Raw genomic sequence first — 18,669 nt, 5'->3', positions numbered from 1 at the left:
CATAAGTGTATTTGATAGGCCAGTCCCCTGAGATATCCTGGCCCATCCCCTGAGATACGGTGGCCTCCATACAACAGCTGCAATGGGGGGTGGAGTTTGTGTGAGAAGCACTAGAGACTGCCAATCACATCACTAGCTCCGCCCCCACACACTACTTCCTCAGTATACATTGTAGTGGATGCCGGTACCACAGCTGTGTTGTTTTCCAATGAATATATTTTGGCAAAGACAGTTACTACCAATTGTGGAACACATTTTCACATCACATTGACCATCCCTAATTTTGAGAACCTGTTCGCATGCTGCTGTCTAAAAGGTATTTTATTGAGAATACAGTATGTGAATACGTCTCCTGTGAGAAAACTCAGGAGGAAAGTTGATTGAATTAAGCCATATATAGCGCTAAGGAAGATGTTGGCACTATATAAATAAAAAATAATACTGTAATAATAATGGTCTGTACAGCACTGTAATGCTGAGAAATGTAATCTGACATTTATTGCTCTTCCTGCTTTGCGTATCACATGGTCATGCCTGATGGACTGGCCAACAGCTGCAGCCAGGGGGGAAAGGAAGGAAACTGTACTGCAGTTGCAGCCTATGAAACGGGTATTGTGTCCAGCCATTTATACCTATAAATTGCTTCCATTCACTTAGCTATCTGTTTGCCATTAGAATTTGACAATTTTGTGTTTAGTTGGGTGTCATTATGGGAAGCGGGAAAAAAGGGCGCTGGCAGCTAGTGGACAAAAAGGGCGCTGCTATTCACTCTCATAATAAATAACGTTTAATGGGCGCCGAGCAGGAAAAAAGGGCGCCGGAGATAAATAACGTTTACAAACGGCGCCCGGACATTTTTAATGATTTATAACTGCTCTTGTGGTGATTTACGTTTATAAAATGCACCCGTGCCGAATAACGTTTATAAAAATACTAAACATATTTATCTTATTTAACTAATTAAAACATTATTTAAAGTTTTATCCCTTACTGTTTGTAAAACATTATTATTCACAAAATAAAGCGATCAGTACGTAACGTAAATTGCAATATATTTTTTGCAGCCACAATTAGTAAAACATTATTATCCACATAATAAAGCGATCAATAAGGGGGGTGGTTAGGGCACCTCCAGGGGGTCTTAGGGTTAGGCACCACCAGGGGGGTCTTAGGTTTAGGCACCACCAGGGGGGTCTTAGGTTTAGGCACCACCAGGGGGGTCTTAGGTTTAGGCACCACCAGGGGGGTCTAGGGGTTAGGGATAGGTACCGGGAGGGTTCTGTGTAAGAGTAGGCTTAGGTATAGTTTTAGTAAAATTTTAGTAATACTTACTAATGTTTTACAACACTTATTACGAACGTAGTTATATTTATATCATCGTTATAAAGAATATTTTCAGATTTTATTATAAGAACAAACCATAAATGAAGGTTATTCACAATAATATACAATTATAACAATTAAACATATATTATCATTTTTTTAATAAACGTAATTATAAGTTTCACTTTTGATACAGGGAAGATTAACGTTTTCACAATTGCCGATTTCATAAACATTATTTAATGATTTATAATTTTGTAAAACATTATTTGTAAACGAAATATAGCACACTATTTTTATAAACGCTATTAATGATTAATTAGCGTTTACACCCCGCGCCCTTTTTGTACGTACGCGTCATTATGATAGCAGGAATGTGCAGAGAGCTATGTACAGGCAGCAGACAGCTGTGGTTCCCACCGTTTGGGAAGAAAGTTGCTTGTTTTCAGCAGAATGTAAATCAGGAGGAGATCCTGTTGGACAGGTTGAGCGTCTGTCTTACTAGAATGCCAGAGGCTGTACAACAGCCATAATAATCCTCCTCCTATAGAGCATATGCCTGCTATAGCTATACATCTGACATGGCTTTATACTCAAGCGGACTGCAGCTGACCAGATTGGTTTACAGGTTCAGTATATTTTAGTTTCTGGCTTCTCTACACAATACAAAAGAGGAGGGGCTCGGTTTTAGCTTAAAGAGGCCCTGTAGTGACATATAGCAGAATGCAGTAAATTATTCAGGATACCCACTTTTACATTGATCATCTTGGTTTCAGCATCACAAACACTTCCTATATCTATATATTGCTGTACATTGGTGTGTAGCCCCTCCCTCCCAGTGATGCTTAACCTAGGCTGGTTGGCTGTGGGGAATTCTCCACCCTGAGCATCCTGGGAGACCAGGTATATTTTGTACCGGCTTCGGGAATTCTCAGTAAACAAAACATACCGCAGAGCTGTAACTGCCAGGATTAAAGATGCTGCCACCAGTGATGAATTTCATAAAGTAAATCCGGGAGAAGAAAGATTTTACAACGGGCAAAAACTGACTACATAATTACATAAATGAATATTGTAAAGTAATGAGCAATTATATTCACAATCTTATTTTCACTACAGTTCCTCTTTAAGAAAATCATTCAGTTTACTGATAAACTCTTTCCTGACTCCTCACTTCCCCTCTCACCTCATGCTTATTCCTTAAAGGGGAACTTGTGGCGTCTCACTGGATTGGACACTCAATAAGTGCAGCATTTGTAAATTGTAACTTCTATTATATGTTTGTTTTTCAAAGGTAACCATTTACCAGACTTTGAATTATTTTTTTTTTAATTAGACCCTCTGTGGGGGAGTGGAGGTAAAGAAGGGGGTGGTGTGGTTTTAAAAGTAGGTGTGGTCATAACTTTTCATTTCATTTGCATCCGCCATGGTGCAAACCATTATAGTGCTCCCTCATAGTGATAGGGCCCTAATATTTTCACTAGGAGGAGGAGCCAGCAAGAAAATGCCTGGTCAGTAGGTGGGGCACTTCTGCATAATACTGATGGGGCAGCGCACCTCTTGCTATCAAACACAGCTACCTAAAACTGGTGTGTGTGTGTTGGGTGCCCAGTAAAAATTTTGCTATGGGGCCCCCGTGACTTCTAGCCACACCCCTGCTTACTACACAACTCACTGACACTTAACAGAATTTTTACCTGAATGGTTGTCATGGCAAAAGTAACTCGTAGTGCAAAATGAAAATTCTGTACAATACTCCATTATTTTCTTATTGCAACAAGTGCATAATATGGCTGCAAGCCACATGCAGACCTTAGACATCCGTCTCCCTCAGTGATCATATATGAGTGAATCATTAGAAAATTGTACGTCTGTGGACACTTTGCGGACTCCTTCTGGACCACGGATCTCAGGAGGAGAAATGAGTGTCAGGAATGCACTAACCAACTCAGTGCTATGATTCCAGTGAGATAAAGCCACTGCCAGCACTGTTAATTAGTATAAAAAATTCCTGAGCAGAGGGATAGGTGCCCAAAAAATGAAATAAAATGCAAAAACAAATATCAATCATATCCACCTACCTAATACATGGTTCACAACGATCAACATAATATTGCCTCAATTTTATTACGGCATAAAAACTACAAAGAGGCACTCAAAGACTCTTGGTTCCTAGAATGAGCACTATGCTCCTGTGGTAGCTGGTTGCCCCCACAAAACGTGTTGTTTTCAGTGATGCAATAAGACACCTCTTCTATGACATTGCTCATTGTGAACCTAAAGGGAGGGTAAAGTGGATACGCCGAATCTCCTAAATTGTATTTTGTTGATTATATTTTTCTAGCTGCTCCCCCCTCTCCTGTAATTTAGCGAGGTATATGTCAGTTAAGGGCTCTTTCACACTAGAGGCTGCGGTAGAAAAGGCTGAAACTCAGCCTTTTGCTTAACGCCAATACATAGCGTTTTCAAAGCGTTCTACAGCTCATATGAAAACGTCCTTTTTTTTTTCTTCTATAAAAATAAGTGAACAAGTCAGCTGTAAAATGCTTTGAATCTCTTTGAAAACGCTGAAGTTGGCGGTTTCCATTGACTATCATTGAAACTCCAATAGCCAACTTCGGCTGTAAACAGCCCTGAAAAAGCTCCTGGGAGCGTTGAAACGCAACGCTCCAAAACGCCGAGTTAGATGTGAAAGGTAAAATGAAAGTCTATGAACTTTCATTTTACCTTGGAAAACGCCAACTTCGGCTGTGGCGTTAAAACGCCGAAAAAGTCCTCTGGTGTGAAAGGGCCCTTACTGGCATTTATATGGACTGTGACCTTCTGAACCCCTCAAAATCCCAGAGATCCAATCAAAGATGGGTGAAATTCTCCTGCTGCTCTACCATTGGTTACTTATTGTGTAACGTGATTTCTGACAGCCCGCCCATCTTTTTGCATTTCACATTCATTGGTTCTCAACAGACTAAACTATTGGCTATTGGTATTAATTTTTTAGAACACTTTTCTATGGACTCTGACTACTTTTATCTAACTCTATACCTATATGCAGAGGCAGATCATCCACAAGGCAAACCTAGGCAGTTGCCTAGGCCCTAGAGAGTGTTTAGGCACCTGGTGGATGCTGGCCCCCACCAAATCTTACTAAAAAAACCAGGTGACATCAGCGGTGGGCAAAAACTGCTATCTTGCCTAGGGCCTTATTTCATCTTAATTATTTTCCACCTATATGGCTTTTTACCTTCTAACATCTTTTTATATGTGTCCACTATTTTACATTGTACTTCCTCTTTAAAGAGGAACTGTAACCAAGGATTAAACGTCATCCCAATCAGTAGCCAATATTGCCTTTCATCACCGGGGGGCTCTGTATGGCTGATATTGCTGTGAAACCCCTCCCACAGTGTGATGTCAGCACCTAGGTAGTGACATCACACTGTGGTAGCCTTGTTGCCTTGTGGGAAATAACAGCTGTTTTCAACTGCCAAAAATGCATCATCTCATTCCACAGACATCACCTGCCAGCAGTAAAAATGTCACCATGTGATAAATGTCAGAATGTAAATCGGGGAGAGGAAAGCTTTTATAATGGGCAACACTGACTGAATCATTTCTAAATAATTATTGTAAAAATTAAGCACTTTCTTCATTATGTTATTTTCACTGCAGCTCCTCTTTAAGGTAGGGATTAGGCAATACTGTCTGCAGCTTTAGGCCATAGATCAGTGGTGGCTAACCTTGGCACTCCAGCTGTGACTAAACTACAAATCCTATCATGCCTCTGCCTCCCCGAGTTTTGCTTAGAGCTGTCAGAGTATTGCAATGCCTCATGGGACTTGTAGTTCCACCACAGCTGGAGTGCCAAGGTTAGCCATCACTGCCATAGATAGACAGATCCTATAGGGCAGGGATCAGTCAGGCCCATACAAGTAAAGCGAAGTACAATGATGGGTGCCTGATTGGATTGGTTATGGTCAGATTAGACAATGAGTGTATAAAAGTGCTAATACGTTACTCGACTTTCACGTTCGATTGACCTTTCGATTCGATCATTTTATCGAAGTGGAGGAGAATTGAGTGTGTTGCATCGATGTAAATTGGCCGCTATCTGCCAAAAAGGACAACATTTTTTCATTGAGCATGAAGGAAGATATCAGTCGATTGTAAAGGAAATCGGCTGATTTTCACGATTTAGATCAACAAAGAAACAATTTTTGATTCCAGTGCATATATAAACACTAGTGCAAAAATAAAAAAAAAACGAGCGACATGTTCGATCGGTTATTGAAGGAGAATTGCCAGGATCTGTGTGGTCCACTAGTCGATTTACTATTGATCGACCACATTTTTTTTTCGAAACGCCAAACAGTGTTGATCGCTTGTTGATCGATGGAAAATGGAGTAATGTATGGGCACTTTTACTGTGGTGTCTATCTAGAGCAGGGGTCTCAAACTCGTGGCCCGCGGGCCATTTGCGGCCCTCGATACAATTTTTTGTGGCCCTCGCTGGCAAAAGCTTCCTTATAGTTCGCTTTAGTGCTCCCAAGTAATCCGCCGTATTCCCGCCGCTAAACGAGAGCTGCAGAGCCCCCAAATCGCCCGGGGGGCAATCCGCCGGCATTTCCTGGAAGGGGCAGAGCTTTCAGCTTCAGCTCTGCCCCTCCTGACGTCAATCGCCGCACGGATTGCCGCCTCTCCCCGCCCCTCTCTGTGAAGGAAGAGTGAGAGGGACAGGCAGAGGCGGCGATGCGCCGCGATTGTGAAATCCCTTATGCGGCCCAGCCTCGTCCTGACTTTGCCTCCTGCGGCCCCCAGGTAAATTGAGTTTGAGACCCCTGATCTAGAGCTTATGCAGCTTAGTGGACTTAGTCTGGCTAAAATGTAATTTTTGGAATCTCACTCCCGCCCAGTGGGAGGTCTCTTGCTCCCCTTCCCGCCCCCCTCCACAGAAATAAACAGAGTTGGACATGCATGTTCCTAGGCACTAGACATAGGCTGACTATACCATAGGCCTAATATATATTTCTCTCTATTGTTCACACTGGAGACAGGTGAGCACAGCAATATGCGTATTTTCACATGGAATTGCAAATGTGGAATGTCTCTGTGATTATTGGTAATACAGATATGTACCTGCACTACTGCATTTGTCAGACATCTCTGCCTCACCGATCACAGCTTCATGCTAAAATGAACAGGCGTGTGCACAGTGATCCAGTGAAAGAGGGTGATCGATTGGTTGAAGAGATTTAGCATTGCTAGTATGGTTGAGGTAAGCCAGCAAGAAAAGGCATAGTGAAATTCTGCTAACATGATTGGGTAGACATTACCCTCTAAAACTGTTAGGTTTCAGATAGGTTGAAGTAATATGCCCACACTATTCAGCCAATTAGAATGCTTTAAAGGGAACCTAAACTGAGAGGGATATGGATGTTTCCTTTTAAAAAAAATACCTTCTGCCTGGCAGTCCTGCTGCAGTAGTGGCTGAATCACACACCTGAAACAAGCATACAGTTAATCCAGTCTGACTTCAGTCAGAGCACCTGATATGCATGCTTGTTGAGGGGCTGTGGATTAAAGTATTCGAGACACGGGGACAGCAGGAAAAAGTCAGGCAACTGGTATTATTTGAAAAGGAAAAATCCATATCCTTCTCAGTTTAGGTTCCCTTTAGGCTATAAACATTGCTGTGATTTGAGAACTGTTCCCTATGGGCAGACAGCTTGGCTGCAGGGCATGTACAATACCACTTGTAATGCTCAGGTCCATTCACACTAATATCAGTTGCTGTCAGTTATAAGGAAATGGACAACTGATGTGCAGCTCAGGTAAGAGTAATGTCCATGTTTCCCTATGGCTCAGTTCGCTTTATATAGTTTTTAACTGAAAGCTTTGTCACAATGCACTGTTATGGCAGAACTGATCAGTTGAAACCCATCAGTTTTCAACGTACTTTATGAAAGAGAGCTTAGAAAGGCCATTAGTGGTGTAGAACCCGAATCGTCACAGTCTAGTTATAGTGCAAAACGCAGCACAATTTCCACTCATAGACGGAGGAAGCCATTTTGGTGACGCAAGGGGCATCCCATCACCACGCCTGCTGCTTAGCAGTGGACAATATGCTGTGTAAGGGGGAGATAAGGAGGGGAGGCAGGTACTTTGAGGGCCCTTTCACACTGGCGCATTGCGTTGGCCTGGTTTCACCGCAGTGCTGCGCCAATGAAAGTCTATGGGGCCTTTCATACTGATGCGGTGCAACGCAATGGAAGTGATGTTTTTGCCGCATCCCCAGCGCATACCTATGTTACCGTCTATTCACGTGGCGGCTTGTGGTGGACCGGAAGTCATGCAACGCGGATTTTTAAAAAATGTTGCGTTAACGTTGCTCCGCACATGCAGTTCCTTCCTTCGGCCACAGGAGGTGAGCACTAGACAGCCCCACTTCCTGCTTGGTCTGCTGCCAGACGGGGATGAACACATATTAGCGCTATAATCCCTGAAGGCTTGTTTTGGGCAGTGCTACCCTGGCATCGCACTGCACCAAAAATGTCGGTCAGCAGTGTGACACCGGACTGAGGCTCTGAGCCTTTTCATGAAGCACACAAAGCCAGGCATTTGATTAATCAGCCTGTGGTTAGGCCCATTACTGGCACCATGTCACATCTTTTCACAAGAGCAGCTTTGCCAACATTTAGGTAGCGAATGGTCAAGGCTACAGCACTGCAGAGGAGTTTGTGATTGGCAGCAAAGAGAGGCCCCTCCCACATGGGCGCTGCCGCTGACCCCCACTCATCCGCCAGCTGTGGCCGTTTCTATGAAAGGTCAGGACACTCCCCCTCTCACTCATCAGTAAGCCAGGTCATATGTTCTCATGTGACCTAATTCAGCCAATAGGGAGCTGACAGCCAGAGAACAGGCATACCTTCGCATGACAGCCCTGTCTGGTTATTACAAAAATATATAGCTATATATGTACAGTAAAGCGCTGCTACTGTATATCACTGCTTTATAAATAGGCCCAAGTGTATTCTCTCACATTTTGCCACATTTGTAAACTGACACCGTAGCTTATGTTCAGGTGGTAGATATTGTCAATGAGATGCAAAGAATTTCAAGTTGATGTGTTATGCAAATTTTGTATGCAAACTTATGCAGCTTGAACATGAACCAATCAAAGCCTAAAACTTGATTGGTCCATTTTTAAGCTTCATAAATTTGCATATAAAATTTGCGTAATCCTGCATCAATTCATATTTTTTGCATCTCATTGACCAACCCTGTCCTGTGGTCCATTGGTTGTACAGGTCCTCCCCTCCTGATGCCAGGTCCAAACTGAACAGTGCTGTACCGTCTCTGGCTCCACCGCTTCCCGTCACCCACAAACCAGTAGGTTTGCTGGAGCGTTTTTGCAGCCCTTTCCAGCGCTCTGCGTTTCTGATCGATCGCGTTTCCTGCGCGCGATTACACCCTCCGTCTGTTCATTTTCTGGAGAGCAGGAAGACCAGGTGCCTGCAGCTCTGCTGTATGTTGGGGTGATAGGTTCACACTGCTCCAAGGAGCCAAATAACCTCCGTGACTGCAGTCCCCAACCTCCTAGTGTTACCATGGTAACATTGAACCAACAGGGAGGCACTTGGGAGAAGAGCATTAACAATCACACTGCCGCAGTCTTTTAAAGGCAAGGTGTCCTCCTCCCATGTAAACTCAGATGCACTCTCCACATGGGGCCATCTTCCCTCCACAGAAATCTTCAGCATAAACCCATCACTTCCTCCGGGGTTGGTAAGTAGCGCTTCTCATAGCCGGACGTCAGGACTCGAGGCGGTTCTGGCGATGGGGGTGGTGATGGCGTTGGTGGAGCAGGAGGGGGGAGGGGCTCCATCTCTTCCACATCTGTGATAGGGGGGTTGACAGTGTCCTATTTTGGAAAAATATACAGCATGTTATAGGATGGAATTAAGGGCTGTTTTTTTTTTTATCTTTTTATTGTGGAGGACTGGTTTTTTTTTTCAACAACTGGATGCACACGAGTCAGTGTATATCACAGTCTATTATGCTATGTGAGACTTTACGTAGTAGAGTGTGTGAGTATATTAGCGTGTGTGTGTTAGAGCAGTGTGTGTGAGTGGGTATATTACAGTGTGTGGTTATATTACAGTATATGTGTTAGTATAGTGTGTGGATATACTTCAGCGCATGTGTGTAAGTACAGTGGTGGGTTTATTCCAGTGTGTGCGTGCGCGTGAGTACAATGTGTGGTGGGTATATGACAGTGTGTGTGTTAGTACTGTGTGTGAGTGTGAGTGTGTGTGTGTGTGTGTGTGTGTGTTAGTACTGTGTGTGTGTGTGTGTGAGTGTGAGTTAGTACTGTGTGTGTGTGTGTGAGTGTGTGTGTGTGTGTGTTGGGTATATGACTGTGTGTGTGTGTGAGAGTATATTAGCGCATGTGTGTTAGTACAGTGTGTGGTGTGTATATGACAGCCGCATAGGGTTTTATGAAACTTTACTTTACGCGCGTAAAGTTTTATTTTTATCACGCCTAAACTGAGTTTAGGCATAACAGGCTTTTCACCAGAGTGCTAACTGTTAGCACTGCTTTGTGAATCAAGCCCCATGTGTGTGTGCGTGTGTGTATATAGAGTGACCAGACGTCCCGGATTGCCCGGGACACGTCCCGGATTCGGGGTCCGCTGTCCCAGGCTTAATGAGGTCCCGGGAAACGTCCCGCTTTCAGCAGCGGGACGTCCCGGCCTCGGGACTCTGGCCACTCTCTCCTCAATGAACTGGCAGCGGCGTCTATAGACGCCGTGCCAGTTCATTGCCCGCAGCCCCGCTCCAGCCTCCTCTTCCGGTGTCTGTTTCCGACACCAGCAGGCGAGCAGGGCTACGGCAAGATGGCTGCCGGAGCCCTGTACTGGAGACCTATTTGTGTCACTAGTACAGGGCTTCGGGCGCCATCTTGCCGTAGCCCTGTCAGCGCGGGAGACCAGAGCAGGAGGAACAAGACGGTCCCGGGACGGAGCAGCGCGCCAGAGGCCGGACACTTCTGCCAGGTGAGTAAATGCTTTCTTTTCCAGGTGAAATGTTTGCCCGCATTGTTTCTTTTCCAGGTGAAATGTTTGCCCGCATTGTTTCTTTTCTGGTGAAATGTTATTGTTTGCCCGCATTGTTTCTTTTCCAGGTGAAATGTTTGCCCGCATTGTTTCTTTTCTGGTGAAATGTTTGCCCGCATTGTTTCTTTTCTGGTGAAATGTTTGCCCGCATTGTTTCTTTTCTAGTGAAATGTTATTGTTTGCCCGCATTGTTTCTTTTCTGGCGAAATGTTTGCCTGCAGTGCGTTTCTTTTCTGGCGAAATGTTTGCCCGCAGTGCGTTTCTTTTCTGGCGAAATGTTTGCCGCATTGCGTTTCTTTTCTGGTGAAATGTTTGGCCGCAGTGCGTTTCTTTTCTGGTGAAATGTTTGCCCGCAGTGCGTTTCTTTTCTGGTGAAATGTTTGGCCGCAGTGCGTTTCTTTTCTGGTGAAATGTTTGCCCGCAGTGCGTTTCTTTTCTGGTGAAATGTTTGCCCGCAGTGCGTTTCTTTTGTACTGACATGTTGCCCGCATTGCGTTTATTTTGTACTGACATGTTTGCCCGCATTGCGTTTATTGTCTGGTGAAATGTTTGCCCGCATTGCGTTTATTTTGTACTAACATGTTGCCCGCATTGCGTTTATTTTGTACTGACATGTTTGCCCGCATTGCATTTATTTTATACTGACATGTTGCCTATTGCGTTTATTTTCTGGTGTCCGGGGTAACTGTTACTGCATTTATTATTTAATGGTCATAGATGGCTATGTTTGCTGCTTTGTGGTTACGGTATACTATTAGCATCACACAGTTTCTGCACACCCATGATACAAAGTCTCGTTTGTCCACATCATGGCGTAAACACTGCTTTCTTATGCCTCGCTGTTACATCATTACGTTAGCTCCGCCCATACAATGTCATGGCCACGCCCATTTTTTCGGCGCGCCGCCCCCCTCCCCCAGTCTTCGCCGCTGCGTGCTCCTCACTCCTTCCCACTTTTCGCCGCCCCCCCCCCCCCCCACCCCCGTCCCAGGTTGGACCCACAAAAATATGGTCACTCTAGTGTATAGCATGTGTGTTAGTAAAGTGTACTGAGTTTATTACAGTGTGTGTGTAGCATGTGTGTTAGTACAGTGTGGTGAGTTTATTACAGTGTGTATATGTGTGTGTGTTAGTACAGTGTGGTCGGTATATTACAGTGTGTGTGTGTAGTACAGTGTGTGTGTGCTAGCACAGTGTGGTCGGACAGTACATTACAGTTGATCGTGATACATTCCCTTTGGTAGAAATGCGCTACTTTGGCTGCTAGTGGAGTTGAAGGGCAAATAGTTGAGTGTGTTTCCTAAACACTTATCTACCAACCCCCCTCCCTACTGGGCGGCGGGCGAAATAGGAGACTGTATGATGTCAGCCCCGTCGCAGGCAGCTTGATGGGACAATGAATGAGATGAGTCAGCATGTGATACGGATTAGCGGGATGAGCGCAGTGGGCGGATAGAGCCTGATGGCCATTTATACGCTGTCTCCCGACACATCATTTAATGAGGGGGCATCAGCTTAACCGACACAATTACCTCATAAAATCCACCTGGCTTCTGTGTGTCTCGGAAGCAGAAGATTAAACATTAACTGGCCTGCAAAGCTCTGCAAACACTGTGTCATCTGAATGACATCTGTCAGTGCTACCAGCGTGTGTCAGTGCTGTGTGGCCTGCCTGTGTTACCAGCGTGTCAGTGCTGTGTGTCTTGCGTTACCGGCATGTGTCAGTGCTGTGTTTCTTGCGTTACCGGCCTTTGTCAGTGCTGTGTGGCCTGTGTTACCGGCCTTTGTCAGTGCTGTGTGGCCTGCGTTACCGGCATGTGTCAGTGCTGTGTGGCCTGCGTTACCGGCATGTGTTAGTGCTGTGTGGCCTGCGTTACCGGCATGTGTCAGCGCTGTGTGGCCTGCGTTACCGGCCTGTGTCAGTGCTGTGTGGCCACTGTTACCGGCATGTGTCAGCGCTGTGTGGCCTGCGTTACCGGCATGTGTCAGTGCTGTGTGGCCTCTGTTACCGGCGTGTGTCAGTGCTGTGTGGCCTGCGTTACCGGCATGTGTCAGTGCTGTGTGGCCTGCGTTACCGGCCTGTGTCAGTGCTGTGTGGCCACTGTTACCGGCATGTGTCAGCGCTGTGTGGCCTGCGTTACCGGCCTGTGTCAGTGCTGTGTGGCCTGCGTTACCGGCATGTGTTAGTGCTGTATGGCCTGCGTTACCGGCATGTGTCAGTGCTGTGTGGCCTGCGTTACCGGCATGTGTTAGTGCTGTGTGGCCTGCGTTACCGGCCTGTGTCAGTGCTGTGTGGCCTGCGTTACCGGCCTGTGTCAGTGCTGTGTGGCCTGCGTTACCGGCATGTGTCAGCGCTGTGTGGCCTGCGTTACCGGCATGTGTTAGTGCTGTGTGGCCTGCGTTACCGGCATGTGTCAGCGCTGTGTGGCCTGCGTTACCGGCCTGTGTCAGTGCTGTGTGGCCACTGTTACCGGCGTGTGTCAGTGCTGTGTGGCCTGCGTTACCGGCCTGTGTCAGTGCTGTGTGGCCTGTGTTACCGGCCTTTGTCAGTGCTGTGTGGCCTGCGTTACCGGCATGTGTCAGTGCTGTGTGGCCTGCGTTACCGGCATGTGTCAGTGCTGTGTGGCCTGCGTTACCGGCATGTGTCAGTGCTGTGTGGCCTGCGTTACCGGCCTGTGTCAGCGCTGTGTGGCCTGCGTTACCGGCATGTGTCAGTGCTGTGTGGCCTGCGTTACCGGCCTGTGTCAGTGCTGTGTGGCCTGCGTTATAGGCCTGCGTCAGTGCTGTGTGGCCTGCGTTACCGGCCTGTGTCAGTGCTGTGTGGCCTGCGTTACCGGCATGTGTCAGTGCTGTGTGGCCTGCGTTACCGGCATGTGTCAGCGCTGTGTGGCCACTGTTACCGGCCTGTGTCAGTGCTGTGTGGCCTGCGTTACCGGCATGTGTCAGCGCTGTGTGGCCACTGTTACCGGCCTGTGTCAGTGCTGTGTGGCCTGCGTTACCGGCATGTGTCAGTGCTGTGTGGCCTGCGTTACCGGCATGTGTCAGTGCTGTGTGGCCTCTGTTACCGGCGTGTGTCAGTGCTGTGTGGCCTGTGTTACCGGCCTGTGTCAGTGCTGTGTGGCCTGCGTTACCGGCCTGTGTCAGTGCTGTGTGGCCTGCGTTACCGGCATGTGTCAGTGCTGTGTGGCCTGCGTTACCGGCCTGTGTCAGTGCTGTGTGGCCTGCGTTACCGGCATGTGTCAGTGCTGTGTGGCCTGCGTTACCGGCCTGTGTCGGCGCTTTGTGGCCTGCAATACCGGCCTGTGTCAGTGCTGTGTGGCCTGCCTGTGTTACCGGCCTGTGTCAGTGCTGTGTGGCCACTGTTACCGGCATGTGTCAGCGCTGTGTGGCCTGCGTTACCGGCATGTGTCAGTGCTGTGTGGCCTGCGTTACCGGCATGTGTCAGTGCTGTGTGGCCTGCGTTACCGGCATGTGTCAGCGCTGTGTGGCCTGCGTTACTGGCATGTGTCAGTGCTGTGTGGCCTGCGTTACCGGCATGTGTCAGCGCTGTGTGGCCTGAGTTACTAGCCTGTGTCAGCGCTGTGTGGCCTGCGTTACCGGCATGTGTCAGTGCTGTGTGGCCTGCGTTACCGGCATGTGTCAGTGCTGTGTGGCCTGCGTTACCGGCATGTGTTAGTGCTGTGTGGCCTGCGTTACCGGCATGTGTTAGTGCTGTGTGGCCTGCGTTTCCGGCATGTGTCAGCGCTGTGTAGCCACTGTTACCGGCCTGTGTCAGTGCTGTGTGGCCTGCGTTACCGGAATGTGTCAGTGCTGTGTGGCCACTGTTACCGGCCTGTGTCAGTGCTGTGTGGCCTGCGTTACCGGCATGTGTCAGTGCTGTGTGGCCTGCGTTACCGGCACGTGTCAGTGCTGTGTGGCCTGCGTTACCGGCCTGTGTCAGTGCTGTGTGGCCTGCGTTACCGGCATGTGTCAGTGCTGTGTGGCCTGCGTTACCGGCATGTGTCAGTGCTGTGTGGCCTCTGTTACCGGCATGTGTCAGTGCTGTGTGGCCTGCGTTACCGGCATGTGTCAGTGCTGTGTGGCCTGCGTTACCGGCATGTGTCAGCGCTGTGTGGCCTGCGTTACCGGCATGTGTCAGCGCTGTGTGGCCTGCGTTACCGGCATGTGTCAGTGCTGTGTGGCCTCTGTTACCGGCATGTGTCAGTGCTGTGTGGCCTGCGTTACCGGCATGTGTCAGTGCTGTGTGGCCTGCGTTACCGGCATGTGTCAGTGCTGTGTGGCCTCTGTTACCGGCGTGTGTCAGTGCTGTGTGGCCTGCGTTACCGGCATGTGTCAGTGCTGTGTGGCCTGCGTTACCGGCATGTGTTAGTGCTGTGTGGCCTGCGTTACCGGCATGTGTCAGCGCTGTGTGGCCACTGTTACCGGCCTGTGTCAGTGCTGTGTGGCCTGCGTTACCGGCATGTGTCAGTGCTGTGTGGCCACTGTTACCGGCCTGTGTCAGTGCTGTGTGGCCTGTGTTACCGGCATGTGTCAGTGCTGTGTGGCCTCTGTTACCGGCCTATGTCAGTGCTGTGTGGCCACTGTTACCGGCCTGTGTCAGTGCTGTGTGGCCTGTGTTACCGGCCTGTGTCAGTGCTGTGTGGCCTGTGTTACCGGCATGTGTTAGTGCTGTGTGGCCTGCGTTACCGGCATGTGTCAGTGCTGTGTGGCCTGAGTTACCGGCATGTGTTAGTGCTGTGTGGCCTGCGTTACCGGCATGTGTCAGCGCTGTGTGGCCACTGTTACCGGCCTGTGTCAGTGCTGTGTGGCCTGCGTTACCGGCCTGTGTCAGTGCTGTGTGGCCTGTGTTACCGGCCTGTGTCAGTGCTGTGTGGCCACTGTTACCGGCATGTGTCAGTGCTGTGTGGCCTCTGTTACCGGCATGTGTCAGTGCTGTGTGGCCTGCGTTACCGGCATGTGTCAGCGATGTGTGGCCTCTGTTACCGGCATGTGTCAGCGCTGTGTGGCCTCTGCTACCGGCATGTGTCAGTGCTGTGTGGCCTGCGTTACCGGCATGTGTCAGCGCTGTGTGGCCTCTGTTACCGGCATGTGTCATCGCTGTGTGGCCTGCGTTACCGGCATGTGTCAGTGCTGTGTGGCCTGCGTTACTAGCCTGTGTCAGCGCTGTGTGGCCTGCGTTACCGGCATGTGTCAGTGCTGTGTGGCCTGCGTTACCGGCATGTGTCAGCGCTGTGTGGCCTGCGTTACCGGCATGTGTCAGTGCTGTGTGGCCTGCGTTACCGGCCCGTGTCAGTGCTGTGTGGCCTTGCGTTACCGGCATGTGTCAGCGCTGTGTGGCCTCTGTTACCGGCCTGTGTCAGTGCTGTGTGGCCTGCGTTACCGGCATGTGTTAGTGCTGTGTGGCCTGCGTTACCGGCATGTGTCAGTGCTGTGTGGCCTGCGTTACCGGCCTGTGTCAGTGCTGTGTGGCCTGCGTTACCGGCATGTGTCAGTGCTGTGTGGCCACTGTTACCGGCCTGTGTCAGTGCTGTGTGGCCTGCGTTACCGGCCTGTGTCAGCGCTGTGTGGCCTGCGTTACCGGCATGTGTCAGTGCTGTGTGGCCACTGTTACCGGCCTGTGTCAGTGCTGTGTGGCCTCTGTTACCGGCATGTGTCAGCGCTGTGTGGCCACTGTTACCGGCATGTGCCAGTGCTGTGTGGCCTGCGTTACCGGCATGTGTCAGTGCTGTGTGGCCTGCGTTACCGGCATGTGTCAGTGCTGTGTGGCCTGTGTTACCGGCATGTGTCAGCGCTTTGTGGCCTCTGTTACCGGCATGTGTCAGTGCTGTGTGGCCTGCGTTACCGGCATGTGTCAGCGCTGTGTGGCCTGCGTTACCGGCATGTGTCAGTGCTGTGTGGCCTGCGTTACCGGCATGTGTCAGCGCTGTGTGGCCTCTGTTACCGGCATGTGTCAGTGCTGTGTGGCCTCTGTTACCGGCATGTGTCAGCGCTGTGTGGCCTCTGTTACCGGCATGTGTCAGTGCTGTGTGGCCTGCGTTACCGGCATGTGTCAGTGCTGTGTGGCCACTGTTACCGGCATGTGTCAGCGCTGTGTGGCCTCTGTTACCGGCATGTGTCAGTGCTGTGTGGCCACTGTTACCGGCATGTGTCAGCGCTGTGTGGCCACTGTTACCGGCATGTGTCAGCGCTGTGTGGCCTCTGTTACCGGCATGTGTCAGTGCTGTGTGGCCTCTGTTACCGGCATGTGTCAGCGCTGTGTGGCCTCTGTTACCGGCATGTGTCAGTGCTGTGTGGCCTCTGTTACCGGCATGTGTCAGTGCTGTGTGGCCTCTGTTACCGGCATGTGTCAGTGCTGTGTGGCCTCTGTTACCGGCATGTGTCAGCGCTGTGTGGCCACTGTTACCGGCATGTGTCAGTGCTGTGTGGCCTGCGTTACCGGCATGTGTCAGTGCTATGTGGCCACTGTTACCGGCATGTGTCAGTGCTGTGTGGCCTGCGTTACCGGCATGTGTCAGTGCTGTGTGGCCTGCGTTACCGGCCTGTGTCAGTGCTGTGTGGCCACTGTTACCGGCATGTGTCAGTGCTGTGTGGCCTGCGTTACCGGCATGTGTCAGTGCTGTGTGGCCTCTGTTACCGGCCTGTGTCAGTGCTGTGTGGCCTGCGTTACCGGCATGTGTCAGTGCTGTGTGGCCTGCGTTACCGGCCTGTGTCAGTGCTGTGTGGCCTGCGTTACCGGCATGTGTCAGTGCTGTGTGGCCTGCGTTACCGGCATGTGTCAGTGCTGTGTGGCCTGCGTTACCGGCCTGTGTCAGTGCTGTGTGGCCTGCGTTACCGGCCTGTGTCAGTGCTGTGTGGCCTGCGTTACCGGCATGTGTCAGTGCTGTGTGGCCTGCGTTACCGGCCTGTGTCAGTGCTGTGTGGCCTGCGTTACCGGCATGTGTCAGTGCTGTGTGGCCTCTGTTACCGGCATGTGTCAGTGCTGTGTGGCCTGTGTTACCGGCATGTGTTAGTGCTGTGTGGCCACTGTTACCGGCCTGTGTCAGTGCTGTGTGGCCTGCGTTACCGGCCTGTGTCAGTGCTGTGTGGCCTGCGTTACCGGCCTGTGTCAGTGCTGTGTGGCCTGCGTTACCGGCATGTGTCAGTGCTGTGTGGCCTGCGTTACCGGCCTGTGTCAGTGCTGTGTGGCCTGTGTTACCGGCATGTGTCAGTGCTGTGTGGCCTGCGTTACCGGCCTGTGTCAGTGCTGTGTGGCCACTGTTACCGGCATGTGTCAGTGCTGTGTGGCCTGCGTTACCGGCCTGTGTCAGCGCTGTGTGGCCTCTGTTACCGGCCTGTGTCAGTGCTGTGTGGCCTGCGTTACTGGCCTGTGTCAGTGCTGTGTTTCTTGCGTTACCGGCCTGTGTCAGTGCTGTGTGGCCTGCGTTACCGGCCTGTGTCAGTGCTGTGTGGCCTGCGTTACCGGCCTGTGTCAGTGCTGTGTGGCCTGCGTTACTGGCCTGTGTCAGTGCTGTGTTTCTTGCGTTACCGGCCTGTGTCAGTGCTGTGTGGCCTGTGTTACCGGCATGTGTCAGTGCTGTGTGGCCTGTGTTACCGGCATGTGTCAGTGCTGTGTGGCCACTGTTACCGGCCTGTGTCAGTGCTGTGTGGCCACTGTTACCGGCCTGTGTCAGTGCTGTGTGGCCTGCGTTACCGGCATGTGTCAGTGCTGTGTGGCCACTGTTACTGGCCTGTGTCAGTGCTGTGTGGCCTGCGTTACCGGCATGTGTCAGTGCTGTGTGGCCTCTGTTACCGGCCTGTGTCAGCGCTGTGTGGCCTGTGTTACCGGCATGTGTCAGTGCTGTGTGGCCACTGTTACCGGCCTGTGTCAGCGCTGTGTGGCCTCTGTTACCGGCATGTGTCAGTGCTGTGTGGCCACTGTTACCGGCCTGTGTCAGTGCTGTGTGGCCACTGTTACCGGCCTGTGTCAGCGCTGTGTGGCCTCTGTTACCGGCATGTGTCAGTGCTGTGTGGCCACTGTTACCGGCCTGTGTCAGTGCTGTGTGGCCTGCGTTACCGGCCTGTGTCAGTGCTGTGTGGCCTGCGTTACCGGCATGTGTCAGTGCTGTGTGGCTTGCGCTACTGGCATACCTCCCAACATTTTGAGATGAGAAAGAGGGACACTTAAGCCACGCCCCTGACCACGCCCTCAGCACACCCCTAGTCACACATACCATAAAGATTTCATAAGAAAAAA

At 50.1% G+C, this 18,669-nt stretch overlaps 1 protein-coding gene across 3 annotated transcripts in view; it reads right to left on the bottom strand.

Annotated features, from left to right (window-relative positions):
* Positions 1-1,524: 1,524 nt before the first annotated feature.
* The window catches only part of IL27RA (interleukin 27 receptor subunit alpha), an 86,097-nt gene continuing 68,952 nt past the window's right edge, over positions 1,525-18,669 (bottom strand). For all 3 annotated transcript variants that reach the window (XM_068274186.1, XM_068274188.1, XM_068274187.1), the window contains one exon: positions 1,525-9,241. In XM_068274186.1, the coding sequence (XP_068130287.1) occupies positions 9,074-9,241 (168 nt within the window). In that variant the 3' untranslated portion in view covers positions 1,525-9,073. The remainder of the gene's footprint in view (positions 9,242-18,669) is intronic.

The sequence above is a fragment of the Hyperolius riggenbachi genome, chromosome 3 (genome assembly GCF_040937935.1).
Source record: "Hyperolius riggenbachi isolate aHypRig1 chromosome 3, aHypRig1.pri, whole genome shotgun sequence".
Classification (NCBI taxonomy): Eukaryota; Metazoa; Chordata; class Amphibia; order Anura; family Hyperoliidae; genus Hyperolius; species Hyperolius riggenbachi.
The sequence above is the reverse complement of the archived record's forward strand: the minus strand, read 5'-3'. Positions and strand labels throughout refer to the sequence as shown.